General features: G+C 50.6%; 1 protein-coding gene and 1 long non-coding RNA gene across 6 annotated transcripts in view; both read right to left on the reverse strand.

The window, feature by feature from the left end:
• The window catches only part of DCK (deoxycytidine kinase), a 36,606-nt gene extending 25,140 nt beyond the window's left edge, over nucleotides 1–11,466 (reverse strand). Inside the window, exon 1 of the mRNA XM_066574110.1 lies at nucleotides 11,323–11,466. Within this exon, the coding sequence (XP_066430207.1) occupies nucleotides 11,323–11,431 (109 nt within the window). The 5' untranslated portion in view covers nucleotides 11,432–11,466. The remainder of the gene's footprint in view (nucleotides 1–11,322) is intronic.
• A 4,279-nt stretch (nucleotides 11,467–15,745) lies between these two features.
• LOC136573016 (uncharacterized) lies at nucleotides 15,746–27,297 on the reverse strand. 5 transcript variants are annotated; one of them, XR_010785846.1, is made up of 7 exons: nucleotides 27,140–27,295; nucleotides 20,695–20,836; nucleotides 20,057–20,230; nucleotides 18,914–19,537; nucleotides 17,373–17,480; nucleotides 16,735–16,908; nucleotides 15,746–16,217 (listed from the first exon to the last, which is right to left on the reverse strand). It is a non-coding gene; the product is annotated as an uncharacterized lncRNA (long non-coding RNA). The 5 variants fall into 5 exon arrangements; XR_010785844.1 differs by having other exon boundaries at nucleotides 17,373–17,514; XR_010785843.1 differs by adding an exon at nucleotides 23,170–23,313 and having other exon boundaries at nucleotides 17,373–19,537; nucleotides 27,140–27,288.
• Nucleotides 27,298–27,974: the final 677 nt, after the last annotated feature.

Below are 27,974 nucleotides of genomic sequence, written 5' to 3' on the forward strand. Positions count from 1 at the left end.
TAAATATTGGAAGTTATACACTTACCCCCTCCTGGTGCTGGCGTCCCCGTCTCCATGGCGACGAGCAAACTGCTTCTCTGGTCGCCGGAACAGTCGCGCTTGCGCAGACAGTAATCTCCTTCTGGAAGGTCCTTGCTCACGAGCTGCGTCCTGGTTCCTCCCCCTTCTCAGCGGCATCGCATAGCTCCGCCCCCGTCACATGGTGCCGATCAGCCAATGAAGAAGAACATCCATGGTGCACCATGGGAGAAGACCCGCAGTGCACCATGTGAGAAGACCAGCGGTGCACCTTGGGAAATGACGACGGCCATCTTGGAAGAAGAATTTTTATAACTTCATGAAACGATCTAACGGTGAGTAGAAACTCTTTAAAAAAAAAAAAAAACACACGCTTTCCATGGGTAGATTATCATGTTTGCTTTAGGAAGGGGAACTGGGCAGAGAAAAAAAAATAAAAAAAATTTACAATTTTGCCGCAGGACAACCCTTTTAAGGCCAGTCTCACATCAGCATCAGAACCTCCGGTTGGATCCCTCACAGTTCCGGCTAAAAATACCGGAAGAAGGGACGCATGCAGCATTTTTTCTGCTGTCCAGAAGCCGGGTGGAAAGTGGGTGGACACAATTTTAATCATAGGGAGCCCGTCCAGAGATGGAACCGTTCGGCCGCGGAGATTCCCCTTTCCTGAGCAGGAAAGCAGAATCCCCGACACGTGTGAAACCACCCTAAAATTGTGTTCTCTCTAAAAAGATATGCAGTGCTATAGAGTACGACAGAGTACAGCACCCATGGTTAGGGGCATCAACCTGCTGACAGGCTCCCCTCACTAAACCGTTAAAGCTGCTAAATCTAATCATGGCAGACATCTGTGTCCGGGGTGACTGGCAGTCGGACTGCCTGGCTGCACATCACTCACGCTTCAGAAGGCAGGCGACTTTGTGGTGCAATTTGTTTACAGACAACTTAAGGGGTTGTAACAATCACTATTGTAACAGAATCCCCCATCCACAGATATCTTTGACTTCGCCACCAATCCCATCCTTCCTGCTGCCAGTGAGGGGGGTCCCACATTCTTGAGATCAATGGTAAGAGCCTCACCGATCAGCAAGGTATTCCCTATCCTGTGGATAGGAGATAGCTTGTGATTCTGGTACCTCTTTATGTTTCAACGGTTTTTATTGAAATAAAATCTTAAGGGTGGCAACACTCTGCTGCAATTTCCCCACGCAGGGGGGTAAAGTCTTGACAATGCAGTACAGAGTCATTGGCCTGTTTTTAACTTATATACTATAGATAACAATTAACAGAACTAAAATATTTATTCAGTTTGCTAAGATAGGGTTACATCATGGTGTTATGAGTCTCACATGTTTTTATTAGAATGATAGGGGGGGGTGAGGGGGTAAAACAGATCTCGATGTCCTCCAGCTCTGGTCATGACTGAGAGATTCATATTTTTTATTAGATGTCTTTCCCACCTTCATTGTGGATGTTTTTAGATTAGTGAGTATAAATAGATGGAACTAGCAGGATCTTCCACTTATGTTCTCATGTGGTTGTATAGATTGGGGATGTTGATGTGCGTTATTCAGGGATTCCATATCTTCTCGAATTGGGGGGGGGGGGGGGTTCCGGATGGCTTTTCGTTTACAAAAATCTTATTTATTCGTGTTATGCAGGCTTCGAAGGGTAGTGTAGGTTTTCTCCATTGTTGTGCTATTAGTATGCGAGCTGCCATAGTTATATGTTGGAGTAACTTGAATGGAGGGTTGCGCATTCCTGTGGGTTCCCAGTAATAGGATGAATGGGTCTAGTCCAATATCTGTCCCTGTTACCGAAGCTATGAGATGAGAGACTCTTTTCCAGAAGTCCTGGGCTTTTGGGCATGACCACCATATGTGTCTATGAGAGCCCGTGTCATTGCATCCTCTAAAGCATAATTGTGAAATATCTGGGTATATGTTGTGTAGTCTTTCAGGTACTAGGTATGCTCTGTGTAGTACCTTTAGGGAGGTCTCGGTTAATGATATTTGCCAGCTATTCTTGCTGAGGGTTTCACAACAATGGTGCCAGCGGGCTAATGATAAGGTTTAGAGATGAGCGAACGTACTCGTTTCGAGTACTTACGCACCCGAGTACCGCCATTTTCGAGTACTTCAGTACTCGGGTGAAAAGATTCGGGGGGCGCCGTGGGGAGTGGGGGGGGGGGAGGGAGAGAGAGAGAGAGGGCTCCCCCCTGTTCTCCGCTGCTACCCCCCCGCACCGCCACGCCTCTCCCCGCCCCCCGAATCTTTTCACCCGAGTACTGAAGTACTCGAAAATGGCGGTACTCGGGTGCGTAAGTACTCGAAACGAGTACGTTCGCTCATCTCTAATAAGGTTGTGTTAAAATCAGTTTCCCACTGTAGCATGCAAAGTAGCTTGTGATCTGATAGTGTGTTGTTTAGCATGGCATAAAAGTGGGATAAGGTTCCCGGGTGAGTGGGGCAAAATTTATATATGGCTTCCATCCGATTCAATTCTATCTTTGTTGATAGCTTTAGTTTTGAGGTCCAAAAGTGGAAGACCTGCATTTTTCTCCACCACTCGCCAGGTGGTGGGTTGTAGTGGCTGTTAAAAGTGGACATCGATATCAGTTTGCCATGGATCAGAAAGTCATACAAAGTATTCAGATTGTTTGTTTTCCACCATATGAATTGAGTCTCTTCTAGCCCGGGTGGGAAGTCTGGGTTATGGCACAAAGGTGTCAATGGTGATGGGGTAGCGGGTAAGTTTATTTTAAATCTAGTTTGTCTCCATAATAGTATGGAGAAGAAAGTATATGGAGAGTTGGTTTTTAGATTGGGTGGGAGGGGGACTTTTGTCCACAGGAGTGATAGCCAGGTGTATGGTTTAAATTTGGTTTCCTCTATGGTGGTCCATAATGGCGATTGGGAGCCTGCATACACGGGTGGTATTTGGGCCAGTCTCGCGGCCTTATAGTATTTTGTAATACAGGGTACTGACAATCCCCCGTGTTTCTTATGGAGATGCATTATGGGTTTGGATATTCTGGGGCGTTTGTGTGCCCAGATGAATGAGGATATTTTCTTTTGGAAGGAGCGTAGTTCTGGGGTTGGGACTGGTATGGGGAGGGTTCTAAAGAGATATAGCAACTTTGGAAGTAGAGTCATTTTAATGCTGTGAATGCGACCGATCCACGATAAGAGTGGGTTTTCCCATCTCACCAAGTCAAGAGTTAGTTGTCTAAAGAGTGGAACGTAGTTCCATTTGTGTAATGTATCAAGTGAGTTAGTGAGTTTTATCCCTTGGTATGATATGTAGTGTTTTTGAGGTTTTAACTTGAAAATTTATTTCGATTAGTTTTTGTATATTTGACGGTGTGTTGCAGTAGAGGATTTCTGACTTAGACTGGTTTATGTTGAGTCCCGAAACGCTGCTAAATTTTTCTAGTATCATTAAATTTGGGAGTGAGGTTAATGGGTTGGTTATAGTAAGGAGCAGGTCGTTAGCAAAGAGACTGAGTTTGTTGTTAGTATCACCAATCAGTATTCCTTTGATATTAATGTTACTTCAAATGGCAATTGCTAGAGGTTCTATTGCGAGGGCGAATAGGGCTGGTGATAAGGGGCATCCCTGACGTGTTCCTCTCAGAATATGGACTGGGGATGGGTGGGCTGAGGGAATTTTAAGGTATGCTGTCGGTTTAGAGTAGAGTGCGGATATTAGTTTCACGACAGGACCTTTAAAACCCATCTTCTGGAGGGATAGTTGAAGGTAGGGCCAGGAAAGGGAATCAAAAGCGTTTTCTATATCTAGTGCCAATATTGACATGGGGGTTTTATTTGTGTTTGCATGGTTAATGAGGTTGAGAATTTTTCTTACGTTGTCTGGTGCCTGTCTGCCTGGGATAAAGCCCACCTGATCTCGATGTATTAGTGTGGGGAGTAGTCTGTTTACTCTGTTTGCTATTATGGATGTTAGTAATTTTAAGTCTATATTAAGAAGTGAGATTGGCCTATAGATGGCTTTTCTACGATAATTTGAGGGGTTCTGCGTGTTTGCCATCTCAAGTTTGCGTATCTTGTATTCTAATGTAGCTTGTGCTTTGCTTTTTTTCTTTGTGAAGCTATAGAAATTAGTGTTCCTCTTATCACTGGTTTATGAGCTAGCCACCTTATATCAGTTTCTGTGTCGTCTGGTCCATTATGTTGGAAGTACTCATCTAGTTAATAATAAATAATAATCTTTATTTGTATAGCGCCAACTTATTCCGCAGCGCTTTCAGGCATGGATAAATGCAAAACAATACAACAATTACAATATGAGGTACATTGGGTTAGACACAAATGGGTTGAGGGTGGTCCAGGAGGTGCAGGGGGTGGGGAACACAGGCAATAGGAAATTTTATGTACAGATCATTTATCAGAAGGCAAACAGGGTGGAGCACCATAGGGAGGGGCGAGGGACTAGGTCAGGAGATTTGGTATGCTTCCCTGAAGAGGTGCGTTTTTAAGGCACGTCTGAAATATCGTGCATCGGGAATTGTCCGGATGCCTTGGGGAAGAGCATTCCAGAGGATGGGTGCTGCTCTAGTGAAGTCCTGTAGGCGAGCATGAGAGGTTCGTATTACTGGGGCGTTTAGTCTGAGGGTGTTAGCCGATCGGAGTGAGCGCGCTGGGTGGTGTACTGACAGTAGGGAGGCGATGTATCGTGGTGCAGCGCCATGCAGAGCTTTGTGAGTGAGGTAGAGGAGTTTAAATTTAGTTCTGCAGTGGATGGGCAGCCAATGCAGCGACTGGCATAATGCAGAGGCGTCTGAATAACTATTGGATAGAAAAATTAGTCTAGCTGCTGCATTTAGTATGGATTGGAGTGGAGAGAGTCTAGTGCGGGGGAGGCCAATGAGTAGCGAGTTGCAGTAGTCAAGCCGGGAGTGGATGAGCGCAACCACGAGCGTCTTTAGCGTGTCCGTGGTTAGGAACGGACGTATTTTAGCAATATTTCTGAGGTGCATGTGGCATGTTTGGGCCAGAGATTGGATATGGGGGGCAAAGGAGAGGTCAGAGTCCAGTGTGACCCCAAGGCATCGGGCATGCCGTCGGGGGGTTATGATGGTGCCAGACACTGGAATGGAGATGTTGAGGGGAGGTCGGTTAGAAGGTGGAAAGACAAGGAGGTCAGTTTTAGAGAGGTTTAGTTTGAGAAAAAGGGAGGACATAGTGTTAGAGACAGCGGACAGACAGTCGGTGATATTTTGGAGGAATGGTCCAGAGATCTCACGAGAGGAGGTGTATAGTTGGGTGTCGTCAGCATAGAGATGGTATTGGAGGCCGAATCTGTGGATGGTTTGTCCAATTGGGGCAGTATAGATAGAGAAAAGAAGGGGACCAAGGACCGAGCCCTGGGGTACCCCGACAGCAAGAGGAAGTGGAGCAGAGATAGAACCAGCAAAGGAAACACTGAAAGAGCGGTCAGAGAGGTAGGAGGAGAACCAGGAGAGAGCAGTATCCTTTAGACCAATAGAGTGGAGCATAGTGAGAAGGAGATTATGGTCGACAGTGTCAAATGCAGCAGACAGGTCAAGGAGGATTAGTAGGGAGTAATCACCTCTCGACTTTGCAGTCATCAGGTCATTTGTTACTTTTGTAAGGGCAGTTTCGGTCGAGTGTAGAGAGCAGAAGCCAGACTGGAGGGGGTCGAGGAGTGAGTTGTCAGAGAGAAAGCGAGTAAGCCGGGAGTAGACCAGGCGTTCCAGTAATTTGGAGATAAAGGGGAGGTTTGAGACGGGTCGGTAGTTAGCAGCATTAGTCGGGTCCAGGGATGTTTTTTTAAGCAGAGGGGATATAATGGAGTGTTTGAATGAGGAGGGAAAAGTGCCAGAGGTTAGGGAGAGGTTGCAGATTGTGGTAAGGTGAGTAATCTAGTTTTTGTTGTATGGTGTCTCTTATTGTGGGGTTGGTGAGGAGAGCCTCGTTAAGTCTCCATGTGTAAGGGATTTGTGTCTGGGGTGAAAATAGGGATTCGGACAGAACAGCGTCATGATCAGACCATGCCATTATTAGGTGGCGAGTAAAGGACAGTAGTGGCAGGGTCATAGAGTTGGTGAGGATCCAGTCTAGTCTATAGTGTTGTTTGTGGGCCGGGGAGTAATAGGTGTAGCCTCTCTTATGTTGGTTGAATTCTCTCCATGTGTCGGCTAAAGTTAGTAGATTAAAGGCTTCTTTAAGTTTGTGCCTTAGTCTTTTCTCTCTTGGAGGGGGTGTTTGTGACGTTGAGTCAATTTTGGGATGATTAGTAAAATTGAAGTCCCCGCACCAAATTAATCTGGTGTACTCCAGTGGTAGAAGAATATCACAGACCGTTAGGAAGAACTCTATTGGGTTTTCATTCGGTGCGTATGTATTTACGACACAGAGTTTATCATTGTAGAGTTCACCCATGAGGATCAGGTATCGTCCCTGTTCATCGGCCGTAGTGTTGTTTATTTTAAAGGGGAGGGAGTTACGAATAAAGGTAGAAACTCCTCTGCTTTTAGTGGTGTATCTGGCGTGGAGATGGGTTTGGTATCTTGGGTTGAAAAAGTTAGGGCTAGATGTAGTTGAAAAGTGAGACTCTTGTATGCATAGGATATCTGGTTTGTGTCTTTCGTAATCAAGGAACGCTTTTCTTCGTTTGTTTGGGGAGTCAAGTCCCCGTACATTGTGGCTTAGAACTCTACACATGGTGGCTTATCTGGGTGAGGCTGCTGATGTATTTGGATGGTTTTTCAGTTCTGTTTTTTTTTTTTGGGGGGGGGGGGGTAGGATTGGTAAGGAAGACTTTAGTATCTTTGTGAGATTTGAGATATTTAAATTGGGTGACGGTAGTGTAGCCCTGAGAGATTTTAAGTGGTAAAACAACTTGACTAATAACTTTTAGACATGTTCTAAACATCAACAAAATAGTAAGAATGCGATGGGGGTCCTTGTGGTGGACCATCCTGGATCGCATATTCCAATTGGACAGCATAGTGTCCGTGGTGGTAACAGTGATACTTTAGAGAATTATTTGTGGCCTATAGGCCACTTGTATTGCAACTAAATAACTTGTTAAACTCTACTATTCTTAAAGAAAAACATTAGTAACCTGAGCAAATTTTACTTCGCTTTAAAGGAACTTTGCAATGTCTCTAAGTAATCTAGTTTCTTCAGTGTGAATTGAAGGAAAATATACATTACAGTTCCTGAAGAGCGGTGGGATCCTGGTGTTTATACCTCGGGATCTTGTGAGGGTCTGGTGCTGGGTCTTCGGCGTCTGTTTTCCCAAAGTCTTTCTGGACGTTGGGTGAAGCCAGGTTGTTGTCTGGTTGTTGTGGGGTCCTCTATTGATATATTTGCGGCTTGGAGAATTTCTTGTCCTTCTTCTAATGTGCGAATGATATGAGTTTGGTCTTCAATTTGGAAGGATAGCATAAATGGGAAGCCCCATCGGTATCTTACTTGAGCCTTTTGTAGTGCCAAGGTGATTGGTCTTAATCGTCGTCGACGCTCAAGGGTAGATGGTGCTAGGTCTGCATATAATTGCACTCCTTGTTCGGCTCCCGGGATTGGAGATATGTTTCTAGCTGCTGTGAGGATCATGTCACGCGCTTCTGGGTAATGGAATTTTAGGATCACGTCTCGGGGTTGGTTTGGGTTACGGGGTTTGTTGAGTGCTCTGTGTATGCGATCCATTCTAAAGAGATCTGGGCTTGCCTGCGGTATTAAGGCTTGGAATATATTCATTGCCGTTTCTTTTAGTGCTGTGAAGCGTTCCGACAGGCCTCTTATGCGAAGATTCGCTCTTCTAGATCTGTTCTCTTGATCTTCTAATTTAAGTTCTAGTGGTTCTACTTTCTCTTGGTTTTCTTTGATGAGGTTTCTATCTTGATCTAATGCTTCTATGACTTCGTCGGTTTTATTTTCTATCTCCTCGACTCTTTGTCCGAGTTCTTGAGTTTGTTTGGAGAATTCGACCACAGCTTCCAGCAATTCTTTTTTGAATAATTGTTGTATATTTTCGTATAGATCTTTGATTTCTTCACTTGAAAATTTGGGGTTGCTTTGCGGTAGGCTTTTTGGGGCCTGGTCTAGACTTTGTGACGTGGTTGGGTGGTCTTGCTCTTGGGTCTCCATTTCTGTGGTTTGTGATGGGCGGAACATTTTTGGTATTGGTTTGGCTATGGGACGGAGCGGAGTTGATTTTGGATATTTCCCGTACTTTGGCATAGTAGAGGGTTTTCAGGGCAGAGCGAGCTAGTTTTTCTTGTGGTTATATTTGTTGCAGCTTGATAGTATCACTTTCCACCATCCAGTCGGAGGCTAGTGTAGTAACATAAGAGTCTCCGAGTATGCGTCCTATGGGTAGGTGTTGTCTTGATTACTCCATTTGGCATGGAGAGGTGTTAAGGTCCTTCTTTACTAGCTTTAAATATTCTATGTTTTTTTTTTGTAGTAAAGAAAAGTTAGGAGCTTGTAATATGGTAGGTGGCCAGTAGATGGCGGTAGAGGTTTATAGAGGAATTCCTTGTAGAGGGGAATTCCCCTCACTTTATAGTTGGCAGGACTCTCCTTTTATCCTGAGACCCCTCTGCTGGATTGTTGTGGGTCACAGTGGGGAGCTGTGGTGGGCTGCACCTGCTTATGTGCTGTATAGACCCTGCCTTGCCTCTGTCTGTCTTTGCTCTCATGCAGTTTCCTTCCTCCTGGGAGGTTGCTGCTGATTGTAGCTGAGCTGCAGGCTCTCTTCCCGGTGCTCGGCCTCTCTGCCCTGCAGGGCTTTAGATTTGTGGGGTCTCTGGGGCAGGAACAGTCAGGGGTGTCTCTGTCAGTCCCCAATTCCTACTTCTCACCTTCCAAACCTGGCCCCCTGCTGTGTTGTATTCAGTATTTACCGGGGGGATGGGCGCAGCGCCCGCGCTGTATTCTCCCGCTCCTCCGGTTTCTGAGGCTGGTAGGGGGGGGGTCGGGGGTGGTTTTGGGCTCTCCGGCGGTGGATCGGATGCTCCCCCTGTGCTTGGGCTGCCGCCGTTCGCTCCTCCGGCTCGCGCTGACCCGCGGCGTCCCGAAATCTAGGTCGGGGATGCAGCCGCGGCAGTAGGCCTCAGTCTACGGACCTCACGGAGCGTGTCGGGAGAGGTGTCTTCCTACTCCTCTTGTGCTGGGCCGCACGACGGGACAGGTAAGCAGCTTACCGGGGGTGCCGGTAGGGCAGGACGCTCCGTTTTTTTGTCGCTTGATGCGGAGAGCAAGTAATGTGCGTCTTTCTTCCTGCTTGGCTAGCTCCGCCTCTCTCTGGTACCTCTTTAAGGTCTGCTCAGATGTTTCAGAGTTGCTATAGATTTGGCGTAGGGAAAAATATGCAACAAGTGGTGTAAATTTTGCACTACATTTTACCCCCTCATTTTAAAAAGGGGCAAAACCCACCGTAAGAACGTGAAGCATAAAACGGACAGGCCGTGGGTTTACAATCCACAATGCAGGTAAGTCTACGCAGCGGACGGATGACGTCTTCTGATATCCCATCCACGCTGCTTCTACGATGCACTGATATTCTGCAGGGAATTCCGTCGCATTTCAGCAACATGCGAACCCACCCCAAGGGAGCAGGGTGCGCTGCATGCGAACATAGTCCAAGGAAGAGGGGGGGGGGGGAGGGGTGCGCGTTGCTTGCGAACATACCCCAAGGGGGGCCGTGCCACATCCAATTGTCGCGTCGCAGTTTTTTTTGTGCCCGAGACAGAAATGGATCCAGCAGGAAGGAGAAGATCTTCCTTTGTATTTCGCATTCCTTTTGAATCCACTCCTAGCTTCAGTTCAAAAAAAAAATTACAAAACGAGTGACACCCCTGAGGCTGTAGTCCCACGAGCAGGTGCAATATTGTGGAGAGGAGTGTTTTACGCCAAAGTGAGGCGTAATTCATTCAATAACACATCACTTCTGCGAAATCGTGATGCTCAGGTACGCATTTCACGCACGCCAGATGATCGTTACATTGCATGCAGGGGCCACATGAGGTTCCCATTAAATAGAATGAGCGAGGTGTTCTGAGGGAACGCCAAAAGATAGAACGTGCTGTGATTTTTATCCTCGCAGCAGCGCTGTGAGCAAGTTTATTCAAAGGAATGGAGGTCATAAGTGTAAATTTTCAGCATCCCACGATGCAAAGATCCTCGCCCGTGTGAATAAGCCCCAGAGCTGCATTCATACGGGCAATTTTCACACGAGTTTCGTGTGATGGTGATACAGATAGAATTCTTTCGTATTTACAACACATTGATTTCAGTGCGTTTATTATTTGCTCAGCGCTGATGCTGAGAGATAAAAATAAAGTCGCTGCGTGACTTTGGGGCGGTTCCTTGTAAGGAATCAATTTTTTAGGGGATATCCAATAGAAAAAAAAAAGCATCGCACTCGCAAACAAGTGGGCTGCGATTTTTACCACTGGAGGCACTCGGAATTTTTTTGCACGCGTGAAGAGTGCATAGAAAAACGTAAGACAATGTGGTTAAGGGAAAACGTATCGAGCTTGCAATCTAGAATCGCAGGCTTACAAGCCGTATGAATACAGCCTTGGACCGGGCTCACACGAGCTTACCGCATATGTGATACGCAGGCAAATACATTGACTTACGTTGTTTTGCTCATATTTGCACTGCATGTTCTATTTTGCCGCGCAATATGCGTGAGAGAATGTTCTCTATGGACACGTAATCACCACAGTCTATACGCATTTACATTACATACAGGCACATTAATACACGCCATTGCAACATGAGATATTTGGGGGAGAAAAAAAAAAACACTGCAAGTCGGCATGCACGAGATACATTGTCATGCGCAGTACAATTTCACTGCCATAGCATTTTTTTTTTTAAATACACGTCGTGCAGATTAGCACGCACAAAAAAAATTATAAATATGAGCAGTTAAGTTTAATATGTGCGGCATTCGATAAAACATGCTGAGCATCTTTTTGTTTTGTTTTTCTTCCGCGAATGAAATACACTCATGTAAACGCACTGAAACCGATGTGCGCCATTCACTGCACATAGTAAAGAGCATTGGGGCCCACGTGCTGCATGAGCGGGTTCATAATGTTTGCCAATTAAGGGCTTCCTCAGGTTACACTACATGCAGCCTACAGCCCACCAATCCGGGGGTCCCACTACTCCTGGGGTCACTATACAGTCGGCCCTCGGTGTGAATGACCCCCCTTCCCACCGGACTTGAGGTCTCCCCACAGCCCGGACAGTAGGGTCGCCCCGCCCACACAGCAGGTGCGCCCGTCACTCTTCTTACCGATATTCCCCTCTATGGAGATCCGCTTCACCTTGCTGCTCTTGCCCAGGGATGACGTAGCGGGTGACGGCGGCAGGTCGGGGCAGCTTCTTTTGGGCGAGGAGGCCATGGCGGCGGATGACTGGGTCTCCCGCTCCTTCAGCTTTTGAGTTTTGGCGCTGGCGGGAGGGCTGAGCGGAGTCGGACGCTCAGTGGGCTGAGTCGTGGCATCAGTGGGCGGATACCTTTCAAACCTCTGGATTTGACCAATCAGCGAGCGCAGATTACTAGGTACCGGTTCACGCGCGCTGAGCCAGTACATTTGGGCAATGACAGTGGAGCCGATGTGATGAGAGCGGTGCGGGTTTACAGTATACAGACATGTACATACAAGTCTAGTGTGAGGAAAGCTTCAGGGAGAGCCGGCGGGAGGCACAGTACCGGGAGCCCGGACACTGCGGCCCCCCTATATGAGCACGTGTAGCTAGAGCCCCCATCTGCAGCCCCCGGGACGCATATTAACACTTTCTGCCGCAGTTCTCCGGCGCGGCCGATTCAGCCAATCAGCTGGCGGGAATCGGCACCACGTGACACAGCGGCGTGCCCGCGCATTGCCGTGCACGATGAGCTGTGCCTGCGCGTCACGTGGGCTGTGACGTCACCGAGCCTTGCATTTGCGCGCGGATTTTGACCACTATTGATCTACGGAGGAAGCAAGCTGATGGTTGGACGCCTTTTCCCCAATTTACAAGATGGGAGAGTAAGATTTGTGCGCTACGTGTGGTGAGTACCCACCTGAGATTTGTGCGCTGTGTGCTACATGTGGAGACGCGGTCACCTTAGATTAATGCGCCGTGCGCTACGTGTGGAGACGCGGTCACCTGAGATTAATGCGCCGTGCGCTGCTACGTGTGGAGACGCGGTCACCTGAGATTAATGCGCCGTGCGCTGCTACGTGTGGAGACGCGGTCACCCGAGATTAATGCGCCGTGCGCTGCTACGTGTGGAGACGCGATCACCTGAGATTAATGCGCCGTGCGCTACGTGTGGAGACGCGATCACCTGAGATTAATGCACCGTGCGCTACGTGTGGAGACGCGGTCACGTGAGATTAGTGCGCCGTGCGCTACGTGGAGACGCGGTCACCTGAGATTAGTGCGCCGTGCGCTACGTGTGGAGACGCGGTCACCTGAGATTAATGCGCCGTGCGCTACGTGTGGAGACGCGGTCACCTGAGATTAATGCGCCGTGCGCTACGTGTGGAGACGCGGTCACCTGAGATTAATGCGCCGTGCGCTACGTGTGGAGACGCGGTCACCTGAGATTAGTGCGCTACATGTGGAGACGCGGTCACCTGAGAATTGTGCGCCGTGCGCTACGTGTGGAGACGCGATCACCTGAGATTAATGCGCCGTGCGCTACATGTGGAGACGCGGTCACCTGAGATTAATACGCCGTGCGCTACATGTGGAGACGCGGTCACCTGAGATTAATGCGCCGTGCGCTACGTGTGGAGACGCGGTCACCTGATATTAATGCTACGTGTGGAGACGCGGTCAACTGAGATTAATGCGCCGTGCGCTACGTGTGGAGACGCGGTCACCTGAGATTAATGCGCCGTGCGCTGCTACGTCTGGGGACGCGGTCACCTGAGATTAATGCGCCGTGCGCTGCTGCGTGTGGAGACGCGGTCACCTGAGATTAATGCGCCGTGCGCTACGTGTGGAGACGCGATCACCTGAGATTAATGCGCCGTGCGCTACGTGTGGAGATGCGGTCACCTGAGATTAGTGCGCCGTGCGCTACGTGTGGAAACGCGGTCACCTGAGATTAATGCGCCGTGCGCTACGTGTGGAAACGCGGTCACCTGAGATTAATGCGCCGTGCGCTACGTGTGGAGACGCGGTCACCTGAGATTAATGCGCCGTGCGCTACGTGTGGAGACGCGGTCACCTGAGATTAATGCGCCGTGCGCTACGTGTGGAGACGTGGTCACCTGAGAATTGTGCGCCGTGCGCTACGTGTGGAGACGCGATCACCTGAGATTAATGCGCCGTGCGCTACGTGTGGAGACGCGATCACCAGAGATTTGTGCGCCGTGCGCTACATGTGGAGACGCGGTCACCTGAGATTAATGCGCCGTGCGCTACATGTGGAGACGCGGTCACCTGAGATTAATGCGCCGTGCGCTACGTGTTGAGACGCGATCACCTGAGATTAATGTGCCGTGCGCTACGTGTGGAGACGCGATCACCTGACATTAATGCGCCGTGCGCTACGTGTGGTGAGTACCCACCTGAGATTTGCGCGACGCCACCTGACGCAACCTGTCTTTTTTTGCAGATTTGTGCGCTCGGGTGGAGACGCGCCACCCGAGATTTGTGCGCCTTATTGCAAAATTACGTGTGGAGAGGATCCTGACGTTTGGACGCGTTTCGAGAAGAATTTCGCTTCGCTCGGACACCATCTGACATCACTCAGCGAGGTAAGCTGCTGCATCTGCCCAAATTTTCATCGCGTGCATCTGCTGATATGCGCATATTTGGCGCATATTTGCAGGTTTTCGCTTGCATCTGCTGACATGCGCATATTTGGCGCATATTTGCAGGTTTTCGCTTGCATCTGCTGATATGCGCATACTTGGCGCATATTTGCAAGTTTTCGCTTGCATCTGCTGATATGCGCATATTTGCAGGTTTTCGCTTGTATACATGTATGTATGCATGTATAAATGCATGCATACATGTATGTATGTATGCATGCATGTATGCATGTATGTATACATGCATGTATGCATGCATGTATAATTTTTCTGACCTGGTTGGGGGAGTAGTGGTCATTGTAAGTGGGTTGAGCGGATCTAGGAATCAGTAATACTGGTGGGATGTGACTGTTAACCTGCTGATTTCTCATCATTTCCTGCAGATCTGACGTCCTTGAGAAAGGGAAGGCTGGCAGACAGTGAAGAGACCCTCGTCGTTCAGCAATCTTTAAACCCTTCTTTTTATGAACTGTTTTTTCCCAGTGACTCTCTTTTTTTTAATACGCTTTTTTTAAAAAATAATTATGACTGAGGTTCCTGAAAAACTGCGCAATATTTTACTGCAATGCAGTAAACGGAAAAGACCCATAAACACAGCGGCCTTTTGTCTATATCACGGAATGAACCTTGGTGTAACATCCACACTAGCAATAAATTAGAAAATCTGAATTGGGTGGAGTCTGTCTAGTTTTCACTATATGTTGCAGTTGGCGGTGTGCCCTGTCCTGCTCCTGATGCAGTTGGCGGTGTGCCCTGTCCTGCTCCTGATGCAGTTGGCGGTGTCTGTTATGTGGCATGTGTATGACTCCTGTTCTGTGGTGTGGCTCCTCGGATCTGCTACGGCCCAGTTCTTAAGATCGCTGGGCCGTCCTCTTACTGGGCTGATGTCCCCGCTTAGGTAGGGCCACTGTCATCCTCCCTGTAGCACAGGCTTGGTTGCCTGGATTCTGTGTGACTCTCCTGTGTTCCCTGTGTGCGTGTATACTACTAGACTACCACTCCTTTGGTCACGATCGTGTGGGCCCTCTGCTTTATCTGCTCACACGATTGTAACAGTCTGTTCAGAAAGCCACTGACTACTTTCTTTTTGGGCCCAGTTGTGCATACAGACATAACATTAGGGCCACAATGTGTATACTTCTGAACACGAGACAAAACAGGGGTATCCATTTCTGAGGTTCAATCCTCCTTTTGATGTGCAATATAGAAAAGAAAAGGTCTTAAAAGGACATGTTTTCTAAAAATTAAATATTATTTGGTCTCCTAAATTGCATTAATTCCTAAAAATAAATGTGGGGTCAAAATACTCCTGACCCTCTCAGAGAATACATTAAGGGGTGCAGTTTTTAAAATGTGGTAATTTGTAAGGGTATCTATCATCATGACTAAGGATGAGCGAGTATACTCGGTAAGGCACTACTCGTTCGAGTAATGTGCCTTAAACGAGTATCTCCCTGCTCGTCCTTAAAGATTCGGGGGCTGCCGCGGGGGAGAGCGGGGAGGAACGGAGGGGAGATCTCTCTCTATCTCCCCCGCGACTCGCCTGTCAGCCGCAGCGGTCCCCGAATCTTTATGGACGAGCAGGGAGATACTCGTCTAAAGCACATTACTCGAACGAGTAGTGCCTTAGCGAGTATACTCGCTCATCCTTAATTATGACACCTAGCAGCCTTTGCAAACTTGGATTGGTGTAGGAAAACTAAGTGTTCCTTAAAATTCTGAAAAGTAAAGTTAAATTTGTACGTCTCCTAAATGGAAAAAATAAATTTACAAAAGTTTTAAACCGTGCATCCAGAATAAAGTATACAGATGGAAATATATATGTTAGCAAAGATTTGTACAGTATGTTTGCACTTATTTTATATATGACATTTGACAATGTGAAAAAATGAAAATTCAAAATTGTGCAAAGTAGCAATTTTAATAAATATACACAACTTTTAACAGTCCTTTTTTACTACCTAACAGAAGTACAACAAGGGGAAGAAAAAAATGTCAGTCACTTGGATATGCAAAACCTTTACGGACTTATGATATGTCAAGTGACACATGTAAAGTTCCAAATGTTCGGTCTGTCATAAGGCGCAAACAGGCTTGTTCTCTAAGGGGATAAATAGCTTAGTGTATAAACTTTGAACCGACTAACGAGGGACAGTGAGCAGCATCACATGCAACCTGACAATCTTCATCGTACTGCTCCATCAGATCCTGATGATGTATTTCCATAGCAGGTGATGGGCCATTTCCAGCTTTTAAGCATCCTCCGGAGCCAACATCTGGGAACTTCTGGCTCTCTGGTGATTCAACTCTGTGGTTGCGAGCACCGGAAACGGTTACCACAGTGCAGTATTCTGACCAAAACGTATCAGCTGACCTATAACGAGGAAGAAAAAAAAAATTAACCCTGCCTGCAATTGGCTTAATTCCGTGGGTTTTCATAGTTATTGCACTGTCCCTGCTTTTCTTCACTCCTACTTTAATAGATAAAGATATCTTATTTGGACAATTGGTATGTTTCTCCGAAGGTTTGTTCAGTTAGTGCAAATTAGGTGCAGTATTGTGATGGAACCTGTACGTTTGCTAAAAAAAAGGAATTAAATACTCAAATCTAATCTAATGTAATGTCTTTTTCGGCCAATAAGACGAACTTAACACAGCAAGTGTGTGTGTGTGAGAGAGAGGGGGTGGCTGAGTAAGTGGGTGAGCATACATGCATGTACGCATAAGGCATGCAAGCATAGGGCATGCACGCACGTAGGCACGCATGCATGTACGCGTACAGGCACGCACGTACGCGTACAGGCACGCATGCATGCATGTACGCATATAGGCATGCATGTACATATAAGCAGATGCAAGCAATGAAAAATTTGGCAGATGCAGCAGCTTACCTCGCCGAGTGACGTCAGGTGATGTCCTAGCGAAGCGAAATTCCTCTCCAGAAGAGTCGTCCTCTCCAAAAGGTGGGGGGCAAATGTGAGATCAGCACCTAAAACGCCAATCTCCAGTTCCGTACGTTGTACAAAACGCAGCCAAATGTCAGGTTCCTCTCCACACGAGTCGTCCTGTGGAAAACGGAGAGCATATCACCACATGCAAGCAAAAACCAGCAAATATGCACATATCAGGTGATGCAGGAGAAAACCGCCAAGTATGCGCATATCAGCAGATGCAAGCGAAAACCTGCAAATATGCGCCAAGTATGCGCATATCAGCAGATGCAAGCGAAAACCTGCAAATATGCGCCAAATATTCGCATATCAGCAAATGCAAGCGAAAACCTGCAAATATGCGGCAAGTATGCGCATATCAGCAGATGCAAGCGAAAACCTGCAATTATGTGCATATCAGCAGATGCAAGCGAACACCTGCAAATATGCGCCAAGTATGCACATATCAGCAGATGCAAGCGAAAACCTGCAAATATGCGCCAAGTATGTGCATATCAGCAGAGGCAAGCGAAAACCAGCAAATATGCGCATATGAGCAGATGCACGCGATGAAAATTTGGGCAGATGTAGCAGCTTACCTCGCTGAGTGATGTCAGATGGTGTCCGAGCGAAGCGAAATTCTTCTCGAAACGCATCCAAACGTCAGGATCCTCTCCACACGTAATTTTGCAATAAGGCGCACAAATCTCGGGTGGCGCGTCTCCACCCGAGCACACAAATCTGCAAAAAAAGACAGGTTGCGTCAGGTGGCGACGCGCAAATCTCAGGTGGGTACTCACCACACGTAGCGCACGGCGCATTAATGTCAGGTGATCGCGTCTCCACACGTAGCGCACGGCACATTAATCTCAGGTGATCGCGTCTCAACACGTAGCGCACGGCGCATTAATCTCAGGTGACCGCGTCTCCACATGTAGCGCACGGCGCATTAATCTCAGGTGACCGCGTCTCCACATGTAGCGCACGGCGCACAAATCTCTGGTGATCGCGTCTCCACACGTAGCGCACGGCGCATTAATCTCAGGTGATCGCGTCTCCACACGTAGCGCACGGCGCACAATTCTCAGGTGACCACGTCTCCACACGTAGCGCACGGCGCATTAATCTCAGGTGACCGCGTCTCCACACGTAGCGCACGGCGCATTAATCTCAGGTGACCGCGTCTCCACACGTAGCGCACGGCGCATTAATCTCAGGTGACCGCGTCTCCACACGTAGCGCACGGCGCAATAATCTCAGGTGACCGCGTCTCCACACGTAGCGCACGGCGCAATAATCTCAGGTGACCGCGTCTCCACGGCGTAGCGCACGGCGCATTAATCTCAGGTGAGCGCGTCTCCACATGTAGCAGCGCACAGCGCATTAATCTCAGGTGATCGCGTCTCCACACGTAGCGCACGGCGCATTAATCTCAGGTGATCGCGTCTCTACACGTAGCGCACGGCGCACAAATCTCAGGTAACCGCGTCTCCACACGTAGCGCACGGTGCATTAATCTCAGGTGATCGCGTCTCCACACGTAGCGCACGGCGCATTAATCTCAGGTGATCGCGTCTCCACACGTAGCGCACGGCGCATTAATCTCAGGTGATCGCGTCTCCACACGTAGCGCACGGCGCATTAATCTCAGATGACCGCGTCTCCACACGTAGCGCACGGCGCATTAATCTCAGGTGCCTGCGTCTCCACATGTAGCGCACGGCGCATTAATCTCAGGTGACCGCGTCTCCACACGTAGCGCACGGCGCATTAATCTCAGGTGCCTGCGTCTCCACATGTAGCGCACGGCGCATTAATCTCAGGTGACCGCGTCTCCACACGTAGCGCACGGCGCAATAATCTCAGGTGACCGCGTCTCCACACGTAGCGCACGGCGCAATAATCTCAGGTGACCGCGTCTCCACGGCGTAGCGCACGGCGCATTAATCTCAGGTGAGCGCGTCTCCACATGTAGCAGCGCACAGCGCATTAATCTCAGGTGATCGCGTCTCCACACGTAGCGCACGGCGCAATAATCTCAGGTGACCGCGTCTCCACACGTAGCGCACGGCGCATTAATCTAAGGTGACCGCGTCTCCACATGTAGCACACAGCGCACAAATCTCAGGTGGGTACTCACCACACGTAGCGCACAAATCTTACTCTCCCATCTTGTAAATTGGGGAAAAGGCGTCCAACCATCAGCTTGCTTCCTCCGTAGATCAATAGTGGTCAAAATCCGCGCGCAAATGCAAGGCTCGGTGACGCGCGGGCACAGCTCATCGTGCACGGCAATGCGCGGGCACGCCGCTGTGTCACGTGGTGCCGCTTCCAGCCAGCTGATTGGCTGAATCGGCCGCGCCGGATAACTGCGGCAGAAAGTGTTAATATGCCCCCGGGACCCGCAGCAGGCCGTTCTGCAGGATATCCCATAGTAAGAACACCTGAGGACTGTCAGTAATTACATCACCTGTGAAATTCTGAGGAAATCCTGACCTGATAAATAGCTTAGTGTATAAACTTTGAACCGACTAACGAGGGACAGTGAGCAGCATCACATGCAACCTGACAATCTTCATCGTACTGCTCCATCAGATCCTGATGATGTATTTCCATAGCAGGTGATGGGCCATTTCCAGCTTTTAAGCATCCTCCGGAGCCAACATCTGGGAACTTCTGGCTCTCTGGTGATTCAACTCTGTGGTTGCGAGCACCGGAAACGGTTACCACAGTGCAGTATTCTGACCAAAACGTATCAGCTGACCTATAACGAGGAAGAAAAAAAAAATTAACCCTGCCTGCAATTGGCTTAATTCCGTGGGTTTTCATAGTTATTGCACTGTCCCTGCTTTTCTTCACTCCTACTTTAATAGATAAAGATATCTTATTTGGACAATTGGTATGTTTCTCCGAAGGTTTGTTCAGTTAGTGCAAATTAGGTGCAGTATTGTGATGGAACCTGTACGTTTGCTAAAAAAAAGGAATTAAATACTCAAATCTAATCTAATGTAATGTCTTTTTCGGCCAATAAGACGAACTTAACACAGCAAGTGTGTGTGTGTGTGAGAGAGAGGGGGTGGCTGAGTAAGTGGGTGAGCATACATGCATGTACGCATAAGGCATGCAAGCATAGGGCATGCACGCACGTAGGCACGCATGCATGTACGCGTACAGGCACGCACGTACGCGTACAGGCACGCATGCATGCATGTACGCATATAGGCATGCATGTACATATAAGCAGATGCAAGCAATGAAAAATTTGGCAGATGCAGCAGCTTACCTCGCCGAGTGACGTCAGGTGATGTCCTAGCGAAGCGAAATTCCTCTCCAGAAGAGTCGTCCTCTCCAAAAGGTGGGGGGCAAATGTGAGATCAGCACCTAAAACGCCAATCTCCAGTTCCGTACGTTGTACAAAACGCAGCCAAATGTCAGGTTCCTCTCCACACGAGTCGTCCTGTGGAAAACGGAGAGCATATCACCACATGCAAGCAAAAACCAGCAAATATGCACATATCAGGTGATGCAGGAGAAAACCGCCAAGTATGCGCATATCAGCAGATGCAAGCGAAAACCTGCAAATATGCGCCAAGTATGCGCATATCAGCAGATGCAAGCGAAAACCTGCAAATATGCGCCAAATATTCGCATATCAGCAAATGCAAGCGAAAACCTGCAAATATGCGGCAAGTATGCGCATATCAGCAGATGCAAGCGAAAACCTGCAATTATGTGCATATCAGCAGATGCAAGCGAACACCTGCAAATATGCGCCAAGTATGCACATATCAGCAGATGCAAGCGAAAACCTGCAAATATGCGCCAAGTATGTGCATATCAGCAGAGGCAAGCGAAAACCAGCAAATATGCGCATATGAGCAGATGCACGCGATGAAAATTTGGGCAGATGTAGCAGCTTACCTCGCTGAGTGATGTCAGATGGTGTCCGAGCGAAGCGAAATTCTTCTCGAAACGCATCCAAACGTCAGGATCCTCTCCACACGTAATTTTGCAATAAGGCGCACAAATCTCGGGTGGCGCGTCTCCACCCGAGCACACAAATCTGCAAAAAAAGACAGGTTGCGTCAGGTGGCGACGCGCAAATCTCAGGTGGGTACTCACCACACGTAGCGCACGGCGCATTAATGTCAGGTGATCGCGTCTCCACACGTAGCGCACGGCACATTAATCTCAGGTGATCGCGTCTCAACACGTAGCGCACGGCGCATTAATCTCAGGTGACCGCGTCTCCACATGTAGCGCACGGCGCATTAATCTCAGGTGACCGCGTCTCCACATGTAGCGCACGGCGCACAAATCTCTGGTGATCGCGTCTCCACACGTAGCGCACGGCGCATTAATCTCAGGTGATCGCGTCTCCACACGTAGCGCACGGCGCACAATTCTCAGGTGACCACGTCTCCACACGTAGCGCACGGCGCATTAATCTCAGGTGACCGCGTCTCCACACGTAGCGCACGGCGCATTAATCTCAGGTGACCGCGTCTCCACACGTAGCGCACGGCGCATTAATCTCAGGTGACCGCGTCTCCACACGTAGCGCACGGCGCAATAATCTCAGGTGACCGCGTCTCCACACGTAGCGCACGGCGCAATAATCTCAGGTGACCGCGTCTCCACGGCGTAGCGCACGGCGCATTAATCTCAGGTGAGCGCGTCTCCACATGTAGCAGCGCACAGCGCATTAATCTCAGGTGATCGCGTCTCCACACGTAGCGCACGGCGCATTAATCTCAGGTGATCGCGTCTCTACACGTAGCGCACGGCGCACAAATCTCAGGTAACCGCGTCTCCACACGTAGCGCACGGTGCATTAATCTCAGGTGATCGCGTCTCCACACGTAGCGCACGGCGCATTAATCTCAGGTGATCGCGTCTCCACACGTAGCGCACGGCGCATTAATCTCAGGTGATCGCGTCTCCACACGTAGCGCACGGCGCATTAATCTCAGATGACCGCGTCTCCACACGTAGCGCACGGCGCATTAATCTCAGGTGCCTGCGTCTCCACATGTAGCGCACGGCGCATTAATCTCAGGTGACCGCGTCTCCACACGTAGCGCACGGCGCATTAATCTCAGGTGCCTGCGTCTCCACATGTAGCGCACGGCGCATTAATCTCAGGTGACCGCGTCTCCACACGTAGCGCACGGCGCAATAATCTCAGGTGACCGCGTCTCCACACGTAGCGCACGGCGCAATAATCTCAGGTGACCGCGTCTCCACGGCGTAGCGCACGGCGCATTAATCTCAGGTGAGCGCGTCTCCACATGTAGCAGCGCACAGCGCATTAATCTCAGGTGATCGCGTCTCCACACGTAGCGCACGGCGCAATAATCTCAGGTGACCGCGTCTCCACACGTAGCGCACGGCGCATTAATCTAAGGTGACCGCGTCTCCACATGTAGCACACAGCGCACAAATCTCAGGTGGGTACTCACCACACGTAGCGCACAAATCTTACTCTCCCATCTTGTAAATTGGGGAAAAGGCGTCCAACCATCAGCTTGCTTCCTCCGTAGATCAATAGTGGTCAAAATCCGCGCGCAAATGCAAGGCTCGGTGACGCGCGGGCACAGCTCATCGTGCACGGCAATGCGCGGGCACGCCGCTGTGTCACGTGGTGCCGCTTCCAGCCAGCTGATTGGCTGAATCGGCCGCGCCGGATAACTGCGGCAGAAAGTGTTAATATGCCCCCGGGACCCGCAGCAGGCCGTTCTGCAGGATATCCCATAGTAAGAACACCTGAGGACTGTCAGTAATTACATCACCTGTGAAATTCTGAGGAAATCCTGACCTGTGAGGGCGCCCTGGAGGCATATTTGTACTTTACGCTTAGGTTAGGCAGCGCTGCTGATTAGAGCCACCTGATTGGCTCTTCGGCACCACGTGACTACACAGCGTGCACGCGGATTGCCTTCAGCAGCCGTGCACCATGAGAGTTGTGCCCGCGCCTCACGTGACCTGTGACGTCACCAACACTTAAATTTGCCCGCGGACTCCGATCTACAGAGGAAGCTGATGGTTGTAGCCTTTTATACAACTTACAACGTGGGAGAGGAAGATTTGAGCGCTACGTGTGGTGAGTACCCACCTGAGATTTGTGCGCTGTGCGCTACGTGTGGAGACGCGGTTACCTGAGATTTGTGCGCTGTGCGCTACGTGTGGAGACGTGGTCACCTAAGATTTGTGCGCTGTGCGCTACGTGTGGAGACGGGGTCACCTGAGATTTGTGCGCTACGTGTGGAGACGGGGTCACCTGAGATTTGTGCGCTACGTGCGGAGACGCGGTCACCTGAGATTTGTGCGCTACGTGTGGAGACGCGGTTACCTGAGATTTGTGCGCTGTGCGCTACATGTGGAGACGAAGCTTACCTCGACGAGTTATGTCAGCTTGTGTCCGAGCGAAGCGAAATTCTTCTCAAAACGCGTCCAAACGTCAGGATCCTCTCCACACATAAGTTTGCAAAAAAGCGCACATATCTCGGGTGGCCGCGTCTCCACACGTAGCGCACAAATCTGCAAAAAAAAGTCAGGTTGCGTCAGGTGGCGTCGCGCAAATCTCAAGTGACGTACTCACCACACGTAGCGCACGAATCTCGGGAGGCCACGTCTCCACACGTAGCGCACAGCGCACAAATCTCAGGTGACCCCGTCTCCACACGTAGCGCACAGCGCACAAATCTCAGGTAACCGCGTCTCCACACGTAGCGCACAGCGCACAAATCTCAGGTAACCGCATCTCCACACGTAGCACACAGCGCACAAATCTCAGGTAACCGCGTCTCCACACGTAGCGCACAGCGCACAAATCTCAGGTAACCGCGTCTCCACACGTAGCGCACATTGCACAAATCTCAGGTGGCCGCGTCTCCACACGTAGCGCACAGCGCACAAATCTCAGGTGACCGCGTCTCCACACGTAGCGCACAGCGCACAAATCTCAGGTGACCGCGTCTCCACACGTAGCGCACAGCGCACAAATCTCAGGTAACCGCGTCTCCACATGTAGCGCACAGCGCACAAATCTCAGGTGACCCCGTCTCCACACGTAGCGCACAAATCTCAGGTAACCGCGTCTCCACACGTAGCAGCGCACAGCGCACAAATCTCAGGTAACCGCGTCTCCACACGTAGCAGCGCACAGCGCACAAATCTCAGGTAACCGCGTCTCCACACGTAGCGCACAGCGTAGCGCACAGCGCACAAATCTCAGGTGGCCGCGTCTCCACACATAGCGCACAGCGCACAAATCTCAGGTAACCGCGTCTCCACACGTAGCGCACAGCGTAGCGCACAGTGCACAAATCTCAGGTGACCCCGTCTCCACAGCGTAGCGCACAGCACACAAATCTCAGGTGACCGCGTCTCCACACATAGCAGCGCACAGCGCACAAATCTCAGGTGACCGCGTCTCCACACGTAGCAGCGCACAGCGCACAAATCTCAGGTGACCGCGTCTCCACACGTAGCAGCGCACAGCGCACAAATCTCAGGTAACCGCGTCTCCACACGTAGCAGCGCACAGCGCACAAATCTCAGGTAACCGCGTCTCCAAACGTAGCGCACAGCGCACAAATCTCAGGTGACCGCTTCTCCACACGTAGCGCACAAATCTCAGGTGACCCCGTCTCCACACGTAGCGCACAGCGCACAAATCTCAGGTAACCGCGTCTCCACACGTAGCAGCGCACAGCGCACAAATCTCAGGTGGCCACGTCTCCACACGTAGCGCACAGCGCACAAATCTCAGGTAACCGCGTCTCCACACGTAGCAGCGCACAAATCTCAGGTAACCGCGTCTCCACACGTAGCGCACAGCGTAGCGCACAGCGCACAAATCTCAGGTGACCGCGCCTCCACACGTAGCACCGCACAAATCTCAGGTGACCGTGTCTCCACACGTAGCAGCGCACAGCGCACAAATCTCAGGTGACCGCGTCTCCACACATAGCAGCGCACAGTGCACAAATCTCAGGTGACCGCGTCTCCACACGTAGCAGCGCACAGCGCACAAATCTCAGGTGACCGCGTCTCCACACGTAGCGCACAGCGCACAAATCTCAGGTGACCGCGTCTCCACACGTAGCGCACAGCGCACAAATCTCAGGTGACCCCGTCTCCACACGTAGCACACAGCGCACAAATCTCAGGTGACCGCGTCTCCACACGTAGCGCACAAATCTCAGGTGACCCCGTCTCCACACGTAGCGCACAGCGCACAAATCTCAGGTAACCGCGTCTCCACACGTAGCAGCGCACAGCGCACAAATCTCAGGTAACCGCGTCTCCACACGTAGCGCACAGCGCACAAATCTCAGGTGGCCGCGTCTCCACACGTAGCGCACAGCGCACAAATCTCAGGTAACCGCGTCTCCACACGTAGCAGCGCACAGCGCACAAATCTCAGGTAACCGCGTCTCCACACGTAGCGCACAGCGTAGCGCACAGCGCACAAATCTCAGGTGACCGCGTCTCCACACGTAGCAGCGCACAGCGCACAAATCTCAGGTGACCGCGTCTCCACACGTAGCAGCGCACAGCGCACAAATCTCAGGTGACCGCGTCTCCACACGTAGCAGCGCACAGCGCACAAATCTCAGGTGACCGCGTCTCCACACGTAGCAGCGCACAGCACACAAATCTCAGGTGACCGCGTCTCCACACGTAGCAGCGCACAGCGCACAAATCTCAGGTGACCGCGTCTCCACACGTAGCGCACAGCGCACAAATCTCAGGTGACCGCGTCTCCACACGTAGCGCACAGCGCACAAATCTCAGGTGACCCCGTCTCCACAGCGTAGCGCACAGCGCACAAATCTCAGGTAACCCCGTCTCCACACGTAGCGCACAGCGCACAAATCTCAGGTAACCCCGTCTCCACACGTAGCGCACAGCGCACAAATCTCAGGTGACCGCGTCTCCACACGTAGCAGCGCACAGCGCACAAATCTCAGGTGACCGCGTCTCCACACGTAGCAGCGCACAGCACACAAATCTCAGGTGACCGCGTCTCCACACGTAGCAGCGCACAGCGCACAAATCTCAGGTGACCGCGTCTCCACACGTAGCGCACAGCGCACAAATCTCAGGTGACCGCGTCTCCACACGTAGCGCACAGCGCACAAATCTCAGGTGACCCCGTCTCCACAGCGTAGCGCACAGCGCACAAATCTCAGGTAACCCCGTCTCCACACGTAGCGCACAGCGCACAAATCTCAGGTAACCCCGTCTCCACACGTAGCGCACAGCGCACAAATCTCAGGTGACCGCGTCTCCACACGTAGCGCACAGCGCACAAATCTCAGGTGACCGCGTCTCCACACGTAGCACACAGCGCACAAATCTTAGGTGACCCCGTCTCCACAGCGTAGCGCACAGCGCACAAATCTCAGGTGACCCCGTCTCCACACGTAGCGCACAGCGCACAAATCTCAGGTGACCCCGTCTCCACACGTAGCGCACAGCGCACAAATCTCAGGTGACCCCGTCCCCACACGTAGCGCACAGCGCACAAATCTCAGGTGACCGCGTCTCCACACGTAGCGCACAGCGCACAAATCTCAGGTGACCGCGTCACCACACGTAGCGCACAGCGTAGCGCACAGCGCACAAATCTCAGGTGACCCCCGTCTCCACACATAGCAGCGCACAGCGCACAAATCTCAGGTAACCGCGTCTCCACACGTAGCAGCGCACAGCGCACAAATCTCAGGTGACCCCGTCTCCACACGTAGCAGCGCACAGTGCACAAATCTCAGGTGACCGCGTCTCCACACGTAGCGCACAAATCTCAGGTAACTGCGTCTCCACACGTAGCGCACAGCGTAACGCACAGCGCACAAATCTCAGGTGACCCCGTCTCCACACGTAGCAGCGCACAGCGCACAAATCTCAGGTGGCCACGTCTCCACACGTAGCGCACAGCGCACAAATCTCAAGTGGCCACGTCTCCACACGTAGCGCACAGCGCACAAATCTCAGGTGGCCGCGTCTCCACACGTAGCAGCGCACAGCGCACAGATCTCAGGTAGCCGCGTCTCCACACGTAGCGCATAGAGCACAAATCTCAGGTGACCACGTCTCCACACGTAGCAGCGCATAGAGCACAAATCTCAGGTGACCGCGTCTCCACACGTAGCAGGCACAGCGCACAAATCTCAGGTGACCACGTCTCCACACGTAGCAGCGCACAGCGCACAAATCTCAGGTAACCGCGTCTCCACACGTAGCGCACAGATCTCAGGTGGCCGCGTCTCTACACGTAGCGCATAGAGCACAAATCTCAGGTAACCGCGTCTCCACAGCGTAGCGCACAGCGCACAAATCTCAGGTGGGTACTCACCACACGTAGCGCTCAAATCTTCCTCTCCCACGTTGTAAGTTGTATAAAAGGCTCCAACCATCAGCTTCCTCTGTAGATCGGAATCCGCAGGCAAATTCAAGTGTCGGTGACGTCACAGGTCACGTGAGGCGCGGGCACAGCTCTCATGGTGCACGGCTGCTGAAGGCAATCCGCGTGCACGCTGTGTAGTCACGTGGTGCCGCAGAGCCAATCAGGTGGCTCTAATCAGCAGCGCTGCTTAACCTAAGCGTAAAGTACAAATATGCGCCCTGGAGTTGGGGAGCACGGCCATAAGTACTTCACACACCTAGATTTTGCCCATGTTTGAAACGTGTCGCACACGGACCCTTGACCAGCAATGTCATATACAAGGCACGCGGACAGAATATGACAGGCCACCTCATGTTATGTGGCTCGCAGGCCGGTTGCAAGCATTTTAACTTTTTACACCACACTTCTGCCCTATTCAGCAATTCCAGCAACCTGATTGGTTGTTTGGGTTGGCCGATTCACCGCCCCTTCACTCGGGGAGTCACTGAAGCGCGATCGAAAGCTCGGTAAGCTGGAGAGGAGCAGAGCAGAGGTAGAGTGTGCGTGGTGGTGTGCTAGCATGCAGTCATGTTTATGCAATGATCGCGCTCCGTGACTGCCACTGACGACTCAGCACGTGCTTCTCGTGCACATCTCAAAAGGGGGCAGTAAAGGGGCGGTGAATCAGCCAACCAAAGAAAACAACCAATCAGGTTGATGGAATTGCTGAACAGGATAGAAGTGTGGTGGAAAAAGTTAATATGCAGGCAGCGTACTATGGGGGTCTCCATTACTACTGGGGCTA

This window comes from Eleutherodactylus coqui, chromosome 7 (assembly GCF_035609145.1).
Source record: "Eleutherodactylus coqui strain aEleCoq1 chromosome 7, aEleCoq1.hap1, whole genome shotgun sequence".
Taxonomy (NCBI): Eukaryota; Metazoa; Chordata; class Amphibia; order Anura; family Eleutherodactylidae; genus Eleutherodactylus; species Eleutherodactylus coqui.